Source organism: Myodes glareolus, chromosome 7 (genome assembly GCF_982192425.1).
Source record: "Myodes glareolus chromosome 7, mMyoGla1.1, whole genome shotgun sequence".
NCBI lineage: Eukaryota > Metazoa > Chordata > Mammalia > Rodentia > Cricetidae > Myodes > Myodes glareolus.
The window spans coordinates 63,479,524-63,496,126 of NC_142032.1; the positions used below are offsets into that span (position 1 = coordinate 63,479,524).

At 40.6% G+C, this 16,603-nt stretch overlaps 1 protein-coding gene across 1 annotated transcript; it reads right to left on the reverse strand.

Moving 5' to 3' along the window:
* Positions 1–11,919: 11,919 nt before the first annotated feature.
* On the reverse strand, positions 11,920–16,131 carry LOC148121437 (olfactory receptor 13A1-like). Its single transcript, XM_087907639.1, has 2 exons — positions 16,103–16,131; positions 11,920–12,853 (listed from the first exon to the last, which is right to left on the reverse strand). The coding sequence occupies exons 1-2, from the start codon at positions 16,129–16,131 to the stop codon at positions 11,920–11,922; spliced, it is 963 nt and encodes a 320-aa protein (XP_087763765.1).
* Positions 16,132–16,603: the final 472 nt, after the last annotated feature.

The window sequence follows — 16,603 nt, forward strand, 5'->3', positions numbered from 1 at the left end:
GTAATATCTTAGAGTAAAGTGTTGGAAAATGGTTTTCCAAGCAGATGGACCAATGAAGCAAGATGGTGCAGCCATTCTAATCTCTAATAAAATAGACTTCAAAACAAAATTAATCAAAAGAGATGGGGAAGGACATTACATACTCATCAAAGGAAAAAAATCCACCCAAATGACATTTTAATTCTCAACATCTATGCCCCAAACACCAGGACGTCCACTTTTGTAAAAGAAAGACTACTCTAGTTTAAATCACATATTGACCCTCACACACTGATAGTGGGAGACTTCACTATCCAATTCTCAGCAACAGACAGGCCATCCAGACGAAAATTATGGAGAGCTAACTGATACCCTAAACCAAATGGACCTAACAGATATTTACCGAACATTCCATCCAAACACAGAAGAATACACCTTTTCAGCACCTCATGGAACTTTCTCCAAAATTGACCACATACTCAGACATAAAGTATGTCTCAATAGTTACAATAACATTGAAATAACTCTCTGTGTCCTGTCAGAACACTATGGGTTAAAGTTAGATACCACCAACAACAGAAACAACAAAAAGCTTAAAAACTCATGGTAACTAAACAACTATCTGTACAATTAAAAATCGTTCAAGGCATAAATAAAAAAATTAAAGACTTTTGTAGAAGTCAATGAAAATGAATACTATTGCCTACTGTGGGGCTAGCCTCCAGGCAGCACAGGGCTTGAAAGGAATCCATGGCATTGGTACAAACTAAGGCTTTTATCTGAAGGGGTTGGGGAAAAAGACACACACACTCTCTTGGTGTTTTTTTTTTGTTTTATTCTCCATCCCTCTGTTGCATTTTCTATTCCCTTTCTCATTCTTGATGCTTTCCTTCTAACTCTATCTTTACTCTTGATGTTTCCCTTCTGTTTCTCCCATTCTTAATGCTTTCCTTCTAGCCTATTTTAACTCCCAACTCTCTTCTTTCCTTTACAGTTTATACAACACAGCAAAACCTTTCAGCAATACAGGAGTCACAAAGGGGTTAAATTCCACTACTTAAGGGAATGATTAGAGACAAAAGATTAAAAACAGAGTTATCCTGATAACCCACATGTAATATATCTAAGGAACTTGTTATAGAATAACAGATCATGAGCAGGCAAGGGGCATTTTTCCTTGGTTAACTCTTTTGTCGACAGTTTGCAAGTTGTGGTTGTAAAGAAAGAATCAATCACTTAATTATTGATCTTGAGAGGTAATAGTATAAGGAATTTTGAATGAATAATAAAAGTAAAGAGCCCAAGAAATTGAGAAAGTTGTGTACTTATATCCTATACTTTTGAGCGCATTAAGACTGACAGCCACTTCAACCTTTGTCCTGCATTCTCCCAGGCCAGGCAAAGTCAATTTAGCTAACCCACAACTATGTAAACATTTTGAACTAACACCCTGTAATCAGGAATCATCATTCCGGATTCCCTTTGGACCCAGAAGTTCCCAGAAAGTGCTAAGTCTTAAGACACAGAGATGCCCAGAATGTCATAAATCCTTTTTATTTGGGCTCAAAGTCAACATTCCTGAGATACCATAGATCTCTTAGCTTCAGCTAGAGTTGGCGCTCCCAAGACATTGTGGTACCATGATGCTTTAAATCTCAAATTGTACTTTCTTCCCTGTGTATAACCTTTGAATATAAAAAGAAATTTGTAAAAGGCAAAAGATTTAAACGATCTGAAGAGAAACCAGAGTATTGTTTGCATGGGGATGGGGAGAGTAGGGAGGGCAGAAGGAGAAGACAAGGGGTGAAGGGGGGAGGAGAACTTGAGGGATTGGGGTAGTTGAGATGGAGGAAGTACAGAGATGAGAGCAAGGAATGAGATATTTTGATTGAGGGAGCCATTATGGAGCTAGCAGTAAACCTGGCACTAGAGAAATTCCCAAGAATCCACAGAATGACCCCAGCTAAGACCCTAAGCAATAGAGGAGAGGGTGCCTGAACTGGCCTTGCCCTGTAGTCAGACTGATGAATACCTTAAATGTCGCAGTAGTATTATCTCAAGTTCGATAATGAAGTGATTGATTCTTTCTTTACAACCATCAGCTGATGGAAACAGAGGCAGAGAGACCTGCATCGGAGCACTGGACTGAGCTCCCAAAGCCCAGATGAAGAGTGGGAGGAGTGAGAATATGAGCAAAGAGGTCAAGACCATGATGGGGACACCCACTGAAACAGTTTACCTGAGCTAATGGGAGCTCACTAACTCCCATTGGATAGAGAAGGAAACAACATAGGTCCAAACTAGTCACTCTGAACATGGGTGACAGCTGTATGGCTGGGGGCAGACTGTGGGGTCACTGGCAGTGGCACCAGGATTTATCCCTACTACTTGTGCTGGCTTTTTTGGATCCTGTTCTCTTTGGAATGAATACCTTGCTCAGCCTAGATATAGTAGGGAAAACTTTGGACCTTCTGCAAAGCAATGTGCCTTACCTTCTCTGAGGAGTGCATGGGAGGTGGCATTGGGGATTAGATGGAGAGCATGGGAGAAGGGGAGGGAGTGGGAACTGGGATTGATATGTAAAATGAAAAAAAGATAGTTTGTTTTCTTTTTAAAAAAAATAAAAAAGAAATAAAAAAGAAATTTGTAGCCCTGTCTTGGGACTACAGAGTCAAAGTATTCTCTGTAGCCCTGACTAGTCAGAATTTCTTTCTCCTCAGTGTTTTTGGAAAAAATTGCTTCTGTTTCTAGACTTTGAGATTCTACTTCCTGTTATTTGTGCAATTCTAGGACCCAACACAAGTGTATAAACCATCAGTCAGTCAGCTGACCTTTTAATCATCAGGGATTATCAGCAAATCGAGGTCAGGAGTGAGTGCAAGGAAATAACCATCAGTCAGCTGGGAGCAATCAGGCGGTTTTGTATTTATGACCCTAGTCCAGTGAATCAGACAGTTCAGCTATGTGTCCTTGTAATTTTTAGATTGTTTTTTTAATGAGGTTGTTTATCTTAAAAGCCATTAGAAAGGCATCTAGTCTAACCTAAAGTTATTTTGAAGATTTGTTTCCGTTAATGGTTTACACCGAAACCCATGACCGCATCTTTTCACCGTTAAGAGTACCTGGACTTATATGTTTTCCTTAATCATTAACCTGAGCTGTAATCTAAAGCAGCATCTTAAGTGGAACTCATAGGCCTTAGCTGTAGTGATGTATTGTTTGTAATCTAACGAATAAAACTTGCTTGAAGATCAGAGTGCAGAGCTACACCACTAGTTAGTCATAGAGGCCGGGCAGTAGTGACACACACTTTTAATCCCAGCACTCAGGAGACTGATGCAGACAGAGCTCTGTAAGTTCAAAGCCACCCTGGGCTACAAGAAATGAATCCAGTCTTAAAGAAACAGAGTTGGGCAGTGGTGACTCACACCTTTAATCCCAGCACTAGGGAGGTGGAGACAGGAGTGATATGGCTAAGCAGAGAGAGGAACATAAGGCAGCAGGAGATAGGGGCTCAGATGTAGTCTGAGAATGCTCTCTGTGGTTCAGTACAGATGGATGCAGTCTGAGATTTCATAGAGACAACATCAGTCTGAGGATTTGTAGAAATAGGATTGTCCTTCAGTTTAAGGAAAAAGGACTCTGTGCTCTGCTTCTCTGATCCTGCGGCATTCATCCCCTAATATCTGATTCTAGGTTTTATTTATTAAAACCAATTAGTGTAGTGACATTTCATTTGTATCTTAATAAATAAAGCCTTTCTGAATCTCAGACAAATAAAACACTGGCCAGCCTTCAGACCAGGCAGCAATGACACACACCTTTAATCCCAGTAACCACACTAGCTTGCCATAGAAACCAGGTGGTAGTGGTGCATGGCCTCAATCTCAGACCTAGAAAGTACAAATTGTAAAGAGACAGCTCTCAGTCTCATTCTGAAGTTTCCTAAAGGCAGGATCACCATTTTTGGACTGAGGTCAAGGTAAGAACCACTGGCTAACTGTTTTGCTTTTCTGGTCTTCAGGTTGAACTTCAATATCTGTCTCTGAGTTTTTATTAATCTTGCTTTACTGGTGTAGGAGGTCCGTCTGTCCATGTGTTGCTTTCATTGGTTAATAAAGGAACTGCTTTGGGCCATAGCAGAGCTGTAGGGGAACAGAACTAGGTGGGGAAAACTAAATGGAATTCTGGGAGGAAGAAGGGAGGGTGACAGAGAGATGCTATGGAGCCGCTGCCGCTGAAACTTTGCTGGTAGGCCACGACCTCATGATGATGCACAGATTAATGAAAATGGGATTAAATTAAGATGTAAGAGTTAGCCAATAAGAAGTTAGAGCTAGTGGGCCAATCAGTGATTTAATTAATAAGATTTCTGTGTGATTATTTCAGTTCTGGAAAGCTGGGACAAACAAGCGGCTTTCCTGTTACCCACAAAAAACATACCTAAGCATAATAAAGGCAAGTTACGGCAAGTTTATAACCAATATCAAACTAAATAGAGAGAAACTCAAAGCAGTTGCTCTAAAATCAGGAACAAGAAAAGGTTGTCTCCTCCATATCTATTCAATATAGTACTTCAGGTTTTAGCTAGAGCAGTAAGACAACAGAAGGAGAGCAAAGGGATACAAATTGAAAAGGAAGAAGTCAAAGTATCATTATTTGCAGATGATTTGATAGCATACCTAAGCAGTTTAAAAATTCCATCAGGGAACTCCTATAGCTGATAAACACTTTCAGTGAAATGGCTGAATACAAGATTAACCAAAAAAAAAAATCAGTAGCCTTCCTATATATGAATGGCAAATAGATTGAGAAATAAATCATAAAACAACCCTTTTCACAAAAACCTCAAATAATATAAATTATTTTGGGGTACCGCTAATCCAAGCAAGTGAAAGACTTGTATGATAAAAAGTCATTGAAGAAGATATCAGAAGACAGAAAGATCTCCCACACTCATGAATCAGGCGAATTAACATAGCAAAATGACCGTCTTAGCAAAAGCAATCTACAGATTCGGTGCAATCACAATCAAAACTGTTTGACCAGAACACTGACAGTGCAGTCACTAAGCTCAACAATGAATAAATTAGATCTCGCGACACCAAAAAGCTTCTATAAGACAAATGACACCATAAATAAGACAGAGCAGCAGCCTACAGAATGGAAAAAGATTGTCATCAATTCTGTATCCTACAGAGGGCTAATATCCAAATTATATAAAGAGCTTAAGAAATTAGGCAACAACCAAATAATCCAATTAAAATGTGGTACAAATATAAACAGAGAATCCCAATAGAGGATTCTCAAATGGATGAGGAAAATTTAAAGAAATGTTCAACATCCTTTGCCATCAGGGGAATTCAAATCAAAACTACTTTGAGATTCCCTCTTACACATATTAGAATGGCTAAGATTAATAATACAAATAACAGCTCATACAGTCAAGGATGTGGAAGAAGGGGAACACTCCTTCCTCTATTGCTGGTGTGACGCAAATTTGCACGGCCACTTTGGAATCATATGGAGAAATTGGGAAACTTGGGAACTGGTCTACCTCAAGACCCAGTTAAATCTCTCTAGGTGTTTTTGTGGGACTCCTAACAATGGGAGTGTGTACGTCTCTGGCTTTTTTTGCCTGCTCTTGGGATTCCTTTGCCCCTCTTGGGTTGCTTTGTTCAGCCTTAAAATTGGGGCGTTTGCCTTGTCTTGTATATTATTTTGTCCTCTTTGGTTGCTGCATTTTGGACACCTGTTCTTTTCTGAAGGGAAGTGAAAGGGTAGTGGATCTCGGGGAGAAGAGAGGTAGGAGGTTCCCGGAAGGGGTAGAGGGAGGGGAAACTGTGGTCACGATTTATTATAGGAGAGAAGAATATGTTTCCAATAAAAATTACCCCACATAGTGAAGGTCAGTATGTGATTGTAGTTGTAGTAGGGCTTTTTTTTTTTTATCGACTTGGTTGCCCTTTGCTTGGTGCATAGATGTTTAGAATTACAATACCATCTTGGTGATTTTTTTCTATCAATGAGTACATAGTACTTTTTACATCTTTTCTGAAATGAATTAGCCTGAATCTATTTTGTAAGATATTAAAATGGCTAGCAGCAGCACAAACTTTAATTGATCTTAATAATAAAAACCCGAGAGTCAGATACTAGAGGGTGAAAGCTGAAAGATCTGAGAAGCAGAGCAGCCAGCCACTAGTTCTTACCTGGTTGCTTCTTTGATACATTTGCTTGGAATATTTTTCCATTCTTTGAATCTGAAGTGATGGTTGTCCTTGATATTGAGGTATGTTTCTTGGGTGCAGCACCTGGATGGATCCATTGTCAAACACAATCTGCTGGCCTGTATCTTTTTATTGGGTAGTTGAGGCTATGCATTGACACTGAGAGTTATCAATGAACAGTGCAGTGTTTTTGATTTCACTTATTTTATTGGTATGATGTTTCCCTGCCCCCTTTTGATTTGATGGTTTGGGATAATTCTTTTCTTGTGTTTTTTTCTTTTTGAAACCTATTCTTCTCTCATGCATTACATCCTGACCACAGTTTTTTATCCCTCCACACCTCCTAATTGCCCCCATCATCTCTTCTTTCTCCAAGATCCATCTCGTCTCTATTTCCCTTTTCTTAATTTTTACTGAGTGTGTTTAACCTCTTTCTGTTAACCTTTTCCTTCAAACACCCTACCTGGATGTGGATTTGTAGACAGATATGGCTTAAATTTAGAGTTGTTGCTATACCATGTTTTATGTTGTAGGTAATGTTAACATGGCATAAGTGGTGTCCCACTGTTATGTAATTTGAGACCACCAGGAAAAGACACACAGACTCAATTTAGACTATAATTACAATAATTACTCAAGTTTATTAAAATTGTTTTCAGGGTAACAGTCTCTAATCCAAATTGGAGACATACGATACAGAGGTGGGTGAGGGAAGAGTTTTTTTAAAGGCGAAACCCACGTGAAATCACTGAATATCTGTACAAGAAAGAGGCAGAAGTCAGAGCTGTTCCACTCTGCCAGGATTAAGCAGCCAAGGTGACCTTAAAACTGGTCCTGAATATCTACATAAGTGGGTTATAGAAGCCAAACTTTAGCAGTTAGTCATATGATAAGAAGCAGATGGTAAATTATCACTAACACTTATGCTTCTCCGACTGTAACTAGAGATGGAATAGCTCTGGCTGCTGTTATTGCCCTGGAACCGAGAAGCAGGATGGGAAAAATAAATGAAACCAAAGTAGAGAGCTGACGGCTGGAAGGGGTCTGATACCCCTACTGTCAGGCCAGGATATACTAGGAGGCCACAGCCTTCACCGGTCACAGCAGCAACCTACGTGGTTGGAAGCTTTCCCTTGAAAGGAAAGACAATGGCTTGAACAGTTAGGAAAAGATGCACATTGCAGCCAATCTTGCAGTTCAAAATGTTTACGAGCTTACATAACTAACTTGTTTCAAAACATAAGATTCTCTGTTGTCTACATAATATGTTGTAAAATGACATGTAATAAAATTTAAAAATAATAGTAAATAAAATTAAATAAAATATTATATATATAAAACCAAATGAAAATGAAAGCTCAAATGGCCCCTCCTCAGTTTGACTTGACTTCCACGGTCACTTGCCATCTCTGCCAGTGCGCCTGCCACACTGAGAACAATGAAGACATCAAGCAATACAAAACTAGCCTATTTTTCTCATCAATTTGTCTAACACTAATTTATAATCCAGACATTTAAATTTTTTATACTTTCATTTTAGAATAAAGTTAAGCTCACAGAAAGGCAAAAAGCTGCACAAGAAAAACAAATCCTGTAACTGTTACCCAGATTCTTCCAAATCAGAGCAGTTATGAAAATCAGGAAATTGCTGTTAAAATCACCTAATTTATAGCTTTCAAATGTCACAATTTCCAATCACATCCTAGAAATGGCCATGCCTCACCACATCTGAGATATTATTGGTCCCAATCTTGTGGGTCAGCCTAGCTAATCCTCAAAGAAGTCACATAGATTAAATTAATGTAGTCCAGGGAATACTTTTTCTTTTTACTAGTTAAGCATGGATAAAAGGACCATGGTTCCTGGTACAACTCTCCATCTCAAACCTCAGTATTTTCAGTTGCCCAAGCATAAGACACTCTTGTCAAGATTTCCAACACTAGTGTCAGTTTTTGTGTGAGGTATGAAAGGGCCACACATTTAGGGGACACTGGTGATCTCAGAACATTTTCCACATTCACTCTTTGTTTGACTGGTCATGTTCATCTTTAGATGGGAATGGTGGATCCAATGTATGGTCCATGCTACCTTGATGACCATGGGTGTTGGCAGGATCACAGGGTATGGTTCCTTTCTGGAAGGTTCCAGGGCTTTGCTGGAAAGACATTGGACCCACACCAAGTCCCTGGGTTGGAACCTGTGTGTAGGTTCAGCCAAAGGTGGAGCAGGTTATGGGATATTAGATGAGTCTGGATGCATTGAATAGTCTACTGCAATTCCCATAAAGAACCAAGGAAGGATTAATTAGATACTTCAATAGTCTGTGGTCTTCCCTTTGTAGGAATATGTGGAGGTGGGCAACAAATCAGTAACATTTTAGTAACTACATTAGCTGCTTCTGAACTGATAAGAGAAGTGTCTACCCATTTTGAAAAAGTATCTACAAAATCTAACAAATATTGGTAGCCAAATCTTGTTGAGGTCACTTCAGTGAGGTCCAGTTCCCAGTGTTCTTTGGGACTGAACCCCCTTTGATGATCATCCATAGTTGTTGATTTTCTTCCTCTTGGGTTCACTTGAGTACGGACAGCAGGGGATAACTTGTTCAACACTTTACTCTTGCATTGTAGAAGCACCTGTTTGTGATTATTTCAATTTAGTTAATCCCAGGTGTGTATTTCGAGGGATTTGAGAGAGAAGGGATGGCCCTAGGACTTCTGTAGGATGGGTGGCTGTCTAGAAAAACCCACCAGTCCTCTGTCTTTGTGTTCTGCTGTCTGGACAAATTTTCTTCCTTGCTGGTGTTTGTAGGATGCTCCAACAGTCTGGCTCAGGCAGAAAGGTGACGATTGAGGGAGGGTCTAATGTTTGCCAAGGCCCCAGTGGTTCTGTGGCTGCTCTTTTGGCTGCGGTACCGGAAAGTCTGCGACCTTGGCCTTCAATCGAGTTCCCTTTCTGGTGTCCTGGACAATGGATAATAGCAAGCTTCTTTGACAGCCAAATAGTTTTTTACTAGGGCAGAGACATCCTTTTTGATTTTGATCTTCTTTCCCATGGAGGTCAATAGGCCCTGTTTCTGATATAAAACACCAAGGATATGTACAATGGCTAAGGCATACTGGCTATCAGTATAGATGTCGACTGAATGGCTATTTCCTAATCTTATTGCCTGGATCATGGCTATTAGTTCAGCATTTTGGTCCAGTGTCCCTTGAGGCTGAGACTGAGCCTAGATTATCTCAATGTCACCACAGCTGTTCCTGCACACCTGCCGCCTTCCTGTACATGGCTGTTTCCATTGATGAATAGGGTCATATCTGCCTTCTTGAGGGGCTGGCCTCATAGATCCAGTCATCCATATCACATACGGTCAAAGACATGGGCACAGTGGTAGCCTTGGTGTTCTTCGTGGTCAGACAGGAGGCATGGTGGGTTTAATACTGCAGTGGGTGAGAATCTGATCCTAAATGCTTCTCTAAGGGTAGCCTGATAATGGGGGAGGCATGTGTTTGGTTTGCAGTGTTCAGAAGCTCACCAAATCATCATCTCAGTGGAGTGTGAAGAGATGAAAAACAACTTCTATCTCATGATCATTTCATCAGTTCCCTTTCATAACAGTGTTGTGGTAGCAATGGCCTGGGTGTAAGCCGGCTAGACTGCTAAAAAGGGGTTGAGGTGTTTAGCACACTTTTAGCCATGCTGTCTGTTCATCCACCAACAAATGGAAAGGTTTAGCAGTGTCAGGTAGCTTTGACTCTGGGGTTGACATCAAGACTTCCTTATTGCATGGGTTGTATGGTAGGGGAGTAACTCCCTCCTCCACGGGTACCAGAACAGACAGTGCCGGCATTTTACTTAGGCATTTACTCTGACTCCTTGATTTGGTAACTAAAACAGAGGAGCCTGTTTAAAGCACATTTCAGTCAAGGAGGGGGCTCGAGGAGGAGGAGGGAGGGCCTTTGGTCGATCTTAGGAAACTGGATAGGGTACCAGGGTTCCCTGTGACCACTTGACAGACTCTCTTTCTGTCTTGCTTCGAACACATTTCATGACCCTATATCTGGCCATTTTAGTTTACAGAGAGCACAGAGCTTCCTAGGTCACATCTTAACTCTGTAGTCTGCCTCTTGGAATTCTGGGAAGTGCTGCAGCATGAAATTTAAAAGAAACTTGGTTGTGCTCAATCTGTTCCCATTTCTGTACAAAACATACAAGAACATCAAAAAATTCAAATCTATCAGACAAAAGCACAGAACTTAAAAAGACAGACCATCCACGCTGCCAGAGAAGACCAGACAAACATAGGCATGTGGTGGCCATATCCATTCCTATGTCAAAACCAAGGGGACAGAGGGTGTCCCTGTTCTATCATGGGAGACTGGGGTCTGTGATCACGACTGATCTTTTTCCCCAAATGCTCTGACTTCCAGAACTGTCCACTGATTAGTCCCATTTCAAGTTCACATTGGCCAGAAATGTTTACATTCATTTTATTATTAATTTGAAGATTTGTGGTGGTCACAGTCTGGGTACCCCTGGTACCCCAATTCTAAAAATTGTTCCCATCTACAGCTTGACAATGACTGTGACTCTTTAATTTGTGGCAGCTAGGGGTTTGAATTCCCCGAAGTCCATCTAAGTTGTTTCTGCCTAGGGTATATCCCAGATCACTAATCCTGAGTCTGCCAGCTCCCAGGATTTCTCTGGGGCCTCCAAATGCTATGGAGTTGGAGATCATGGGGAAACAATCCACAGACGCGATTTAGAGTATAATTAGCCAAGTTTATTAAAACTAATAATAGGGTCACAGTCTCTACTTCCCATTCCCCAAAATAAATGTGCATTCTGGAGGCAGGTGAATGAAGGGCTTTTAAAGGTGAAATCCAGAAGAAGTCATCGAATATCTGCACAAGTATGTTGCAAGTCAGAGTTGTTCAGCTCTGCCAAAGTTAAATGGTCAATGCAACCTTAAAATTGTCATTGATTATCTTCATTATCAGGTTACAGAAATCTAAATTTAGTAGTTTGTCATATGATAACAAGAAGATGGGGACCCCCACTGGGAGAGCAGAAGTGTGACAGTCTCCAAAAAACCAACAGGTGAGACAGGCAAAGAAGGCCAGTGATGTACCAGTGTTACTCTTTATTGTCAGCATAGTTGAATTAAAATAACCTAGGAAATCACTGAGGGACACTTCTGTCCATGCAGCTGAGAGTGTTTCCAGGAAGGATTCATTGAAGCAGGTGATCCACTCTCCATGTGACTAACACCATCCTAGGGACTGAGGACTAGCAAGCCCAGGCTAAAGGGAAAAGAAGAAAGTCAGTTAAGCTCCGGTGCTCCTTGAATATGTGTTCTGAGCTGCCATTAGAGGAGGAAGCTCTTCACCACATACGTCCACTGCAAGGAGGCCCTGCCTCATGTTAGGCTAGAACAAAGACCCCGGTCTCCATGGACTGAGTCCTCTGAAACCAGGAGACAGAGCTAATGTCTTGAAAAAGTATTTTTCCCAGAAGAATGAAGAGTTAACTACTTCAACATATCTGATTTGCATCACAAGCGCTGGAGTGGTTCAGCATTTAAGAAACACAAGGAAGAAAGTTAATGAAGACTGTGTTCAATATGGAAAGGATAGAGCATCTTTCCAGCTGCTAACTGTGCTTTCTTGAGAACAACCTCAGTCCAGGAAAAGAACCTGCACACCTCCACTTAATGTGAGAAAGAGGACAAGAGTCTCCCCAGGGCCAGCTTGACGTCCTTGTTCCTCAGGGTATAGATGAGGGGGTTCAGGGTTGGGCTGAGCACTGAGTACAGCACCGAGGTCACTTTGCTTCTTTCTGGGCTGTAGCTGGAGGCAGGACTGATGTAGGCACAGAACACAGACGAGTAGTACACACAGACCACGCTGAGGTGGGAGGAGCAGGTAGAAAAGGCCTTCCTCTTGCCCTCAGCAGAACGCATGCGCAGGATGCTGGCGATGATGCAGCCATAGGAGACTAAGGTGAGGATGAAGTTGATGCCTCCATAAAAGGCATCTGCCATAAGAGTCATGATGTTATTCACATATGTAGAGCTGCAGGAGAGTGGGAGGAGTGGGGGAATCTCACATGAGAAGTGGGTGATGACGTTGGGGCCACAGAATGACAGTCGTGTCATCAGACCAGTGTTGATAGATGAATTCAGAGCACAGAGGGCCCACACACCCATGGCCAGGGCCCTGCATAGGTGTGGGCTCATCCTAGAGCTGTAGTGCAGGGGATGGCAGATGGCCACGTAATGGTCATAGGCCATGACTGTGAGCAGCAGCAGCTCAGAGGATGCAGACCAGACAAGGAAGAAGAGCTGGGTCATGCACCCCTTGAAGGAGATGGTGTTTTCCTCAGATATTATGTCAAGCAGCACCTTGGGAAGCACAGAGGAGGTGCAGATGATATCCATGGTGGCCAGGTTGCACAGGAAAAAGTACATGGGACTGTGGAGTCCAGTGCTGGAGGTGACCAAAATAATGATCGCAATATTTCCTATGAGAGCCATTGTGTAGAGGGTCAGGAAGCAGCCAATCAGCAGCAGTCTTAGACTAGGGTGCTCTGAGAACCCTTCCAGCACAAACTCTGTCACCATTGTCTCATTGGGACTAACCATCCTTGTGTGTCCACCAGCTTCTGTGAACATATTACTGTTCACCTCTCCAAAGTCTGATTTTGAAACTTGGTCATCTCAAGATTGTCTGTTGTCAGAACAGGAGAGAGTGAGTGTATCTCCATCAGGAAAGCCTCTTGTCTCTTATTTTCTTACCATACCATTTGGTATTTCATTCACTTTGCGTTTCCCACCTAGAATCTTCCACCCTGTATTCTTGGATCAAGGGGGACGTCTGTACCTTCCTCATCCTCTCAAACATGTGGATGAGTGAAGCAGCCCTCATTCAGAGCCTGCCTGTGCTTTGCTTCTCTATCCCCTGTGACACTGTGCTCTGTTGACGTTGACATTGTTGGAAGAATAGCACCCCTTACCTCCACAACAGGTATTCTCTTCACGATGGAAACTTTTGGATGAACGCACATAGAGATGATTCCTTCATACCTGGTCTTCTGGCTTCTCAGTCACTCTTCTTTCTCTAATATTTGGACTGGGGGTCTCTACTACCCACTGAAAGCTGAAAATTAGCACTACCTATGGCTAAGTAGATATGTATCATCTGGTTTAGCCCACTGTGACCTGTGACTTCTTCTGTGGATGAAACTGCCATAACTCTCTCTAACACACTGCAAATCTATCAGCCCAGAGAGCACTTCTCAAAACCTCAGCCTAAAAACAGAATGTACTTCTTCTTCTTTTCTGTCTCAACTATCCCCAGTAACATCAAAGTCAGCAGGCCCATCACTGAAATCATTGCCTACAATGCTATTGTCTACAGATGCTCCTGTGTGCTTTCAGTGGCCATTCATAGAAACTTATTACCACCTCCGCAGGGCTTTAAGATGCATATTTTATAGAGCACAGCTCCATCTCTCTAACTTTAGCCTTGCCTTTAGCCTGTGATATATCCTCAGTATATTCATATTCATCCTCAGTATATTCATATTCATCCTCAGTATATTCATGTTCATATTCATATCCATATTCTATGGACCATGTATGTGTTCTGTATCTTCTTACCTCTCTCATTCAAATGGTCCTCAAAGCCTGAAACTGTTGATTTCCTAACACTATACCTCATTTTCCTAGTTTTTCCAGCTTTTTCTTCATTTCTAAATTCTTTTAGTTTCCAACATTTCCAGTTTTCTCCTCCATTACCAAGAACTATAGACTGTGCACCTTATGATAACTGGCTATCAAATTCATTGTGTCTCTCCCCATTTCTTCAACAAAATGCACTCTATAGCTGGACATAGAAAACCCATCTGACACCACACATTAGCCCTTTCTATAGAATATTTTATGAGTTCATATGTGAACATACTCTACCTCTATCTATAAACAACTTTGTGGAAATGATATGCAGTGAAACTTACCTGGAAATATTCTTTGCTTTGCATGTCTCTTTCAGTGGCCAAGATAAAATGATATTTTCCTTCATTTCTGAGCACATCCATGACATATAGCCTGTGAAGTACGTTCCACTTACTGAATCCAGTGTCACTCCCCACTCCCCTTTTGTCCCACACCAGTTTTAAAACTCTTCATTTTCTTTGATCACACTTTTTCTCCTATATCATTTCTATATTATGGCTTGCAACCCATTTTGTTCCCATCTTAATGGTAAATGTTTTATTTACAATTCAACATTTTATTGCTGCCTCCATTTGAAACGAGAGATACTCAGATATCATATTCATCCTTTGCAATCACGAGCATAGTGTTATGTCTGACCATGTTTCTTCCTGCCGTTGATTCAATTGCATAAAGAATACCAATGCATAGTTTGATATTTCTGGTTGTTCCATAGAAAACAAATGACAGAAAGAAATTACTCATATGTTCTTGGCACTTTCTGGATCTGTCTGGCTAATTCAAGTACACCTGAGTTTGCATTACTCTTCTGATAGTGTTGAGAATCTGTGGGCGATATTAACCCAGCACCAGGGAGTGTTTATTAAGTTGGCCCCAGGCTGACATAGAGGGAAAGATTTAAAAATAATTGAAACCCATAAGAGTATTTACTGCCTGAACAAGGTATCCCTCCAAAGAGAGTGGTTTCCAAAAAGCCAGAAACTTTACCCTTTCTAAGGAGTGGATGGAGGGTGCAGAGGGGTAGGATGTGAGGGAAAGTGGAGGAAGTGGGAGGACGGGAGGGAGTGGGAACTGGATTTGTCGTGTAAAATGAGAAAAGATAGTTTTTAAAAAATAAATTTTAAGAAAATAAAATTTAAAGTATTTACTATCTGATAGACTTCTCCTATTACTCACAGTACGTCTAAGAAATCTAATTACATGGAAAATAACTAATACATTTTTAAATGGTATTCTTAAAATGAAATGGCAGTGAAATGTAATAAGTTGGGTGATTTGTGGACCCAGGCATGTGACCATATCCTGATGGACATATGATTCACTACAAAAGAGTGAAAGAAATACACAATAGAGAAAAGTCAGCATCTTCAAGTAGTGGCGATGTTCAAACTGGACAATTACACTTAGAAAAATTATAATAGATCCTTATTCCTTATCTTTACAAAACTCGACTCCAAGTGGACCAAGACCTCAGCATAAGACCCAGAAACCTTAAAACTGAAAGTTGACAAGAGGAGAAAATAGGGAATATGTTTTTAATTCTTGTTACAGGAAAGGGCTTTCTGAACAGGACCATGATAATATTGGATTTGACAGAAATCATTGACAAACAGGCCCACTTGCAACTGAAACGCTTTTGTATAACAAAGGACATCACTATTTGAAGAGGTCGCCTTCAAAATTGTAAAAAAATCTCTACCATCTGACAGAGGGTTGTAGCTAGAATACAAAAATAATTAAAACTGCTAAACAACAAGAAAACAACCCAACTCAAGCCAGGGAACAAAACCAAAAAGAGAATTTTCAAAAGAAACACAGATAGATGAATTATATTTTTTAAAATATTCAATTTCCTTAGTCATCAGAGAAATACAAGTTAAAGTCTCTTTGAGATTAAATCTTACTCCAATCAGAATGACCAAGAAAAAACTGACATCCAATGCTTGGAAAGACGTGGGAAAGGGGAAAACTTATGGACTGTCAGGGGGAGTGAAGCTGGGACGACTACTGTGGAAATCAGTAAGGAGGGTCATAGAAAGATATAAATATATATAGCACATGCTTCAGCTATGCAATCAGACATAAACCTGAAAGACTGTACATCTTAGTATGATACAAGCACTTCCATGATCATTGCTGCTCTATTCACAATAGCTACGATATGGAAACAGCATAAATGTCCACCATATGACTAATTAATACTGAACCTATGGTATTTACAAAATGAAACATGACTCAGCTGTTAAGAAAAGTGAAATTATGGAGTTTGCAGGAAAATGGATGGACCTGGAAGCAATCATCCTGAGTGAAGTAACTCAGACCTTAAAAGACAAATGTCACACATATATATATATATATATATATGTATATATGTATATAATTATATATATCTATACATAGATCATAGATTCATCTAAATCTTCTGATTTCATTTCAACATTAGTGTGAGCACTGTGCATGACGAATAAAGAAGTCAGATTCTGAACATAAGGAACAATAACAGAGATCAATAAACTCTCACATCGTGATTGGAATCTAGACATTCTCCTGTTTGTAGAGGGGTGCATGAAAGCAAATCTTTCTGTCATAATCTTTTCTCTGACCCGGAACTCTTTTTCAATCTCAGGACTCATTGAAAACATGAGCTGATGTCCCTCTG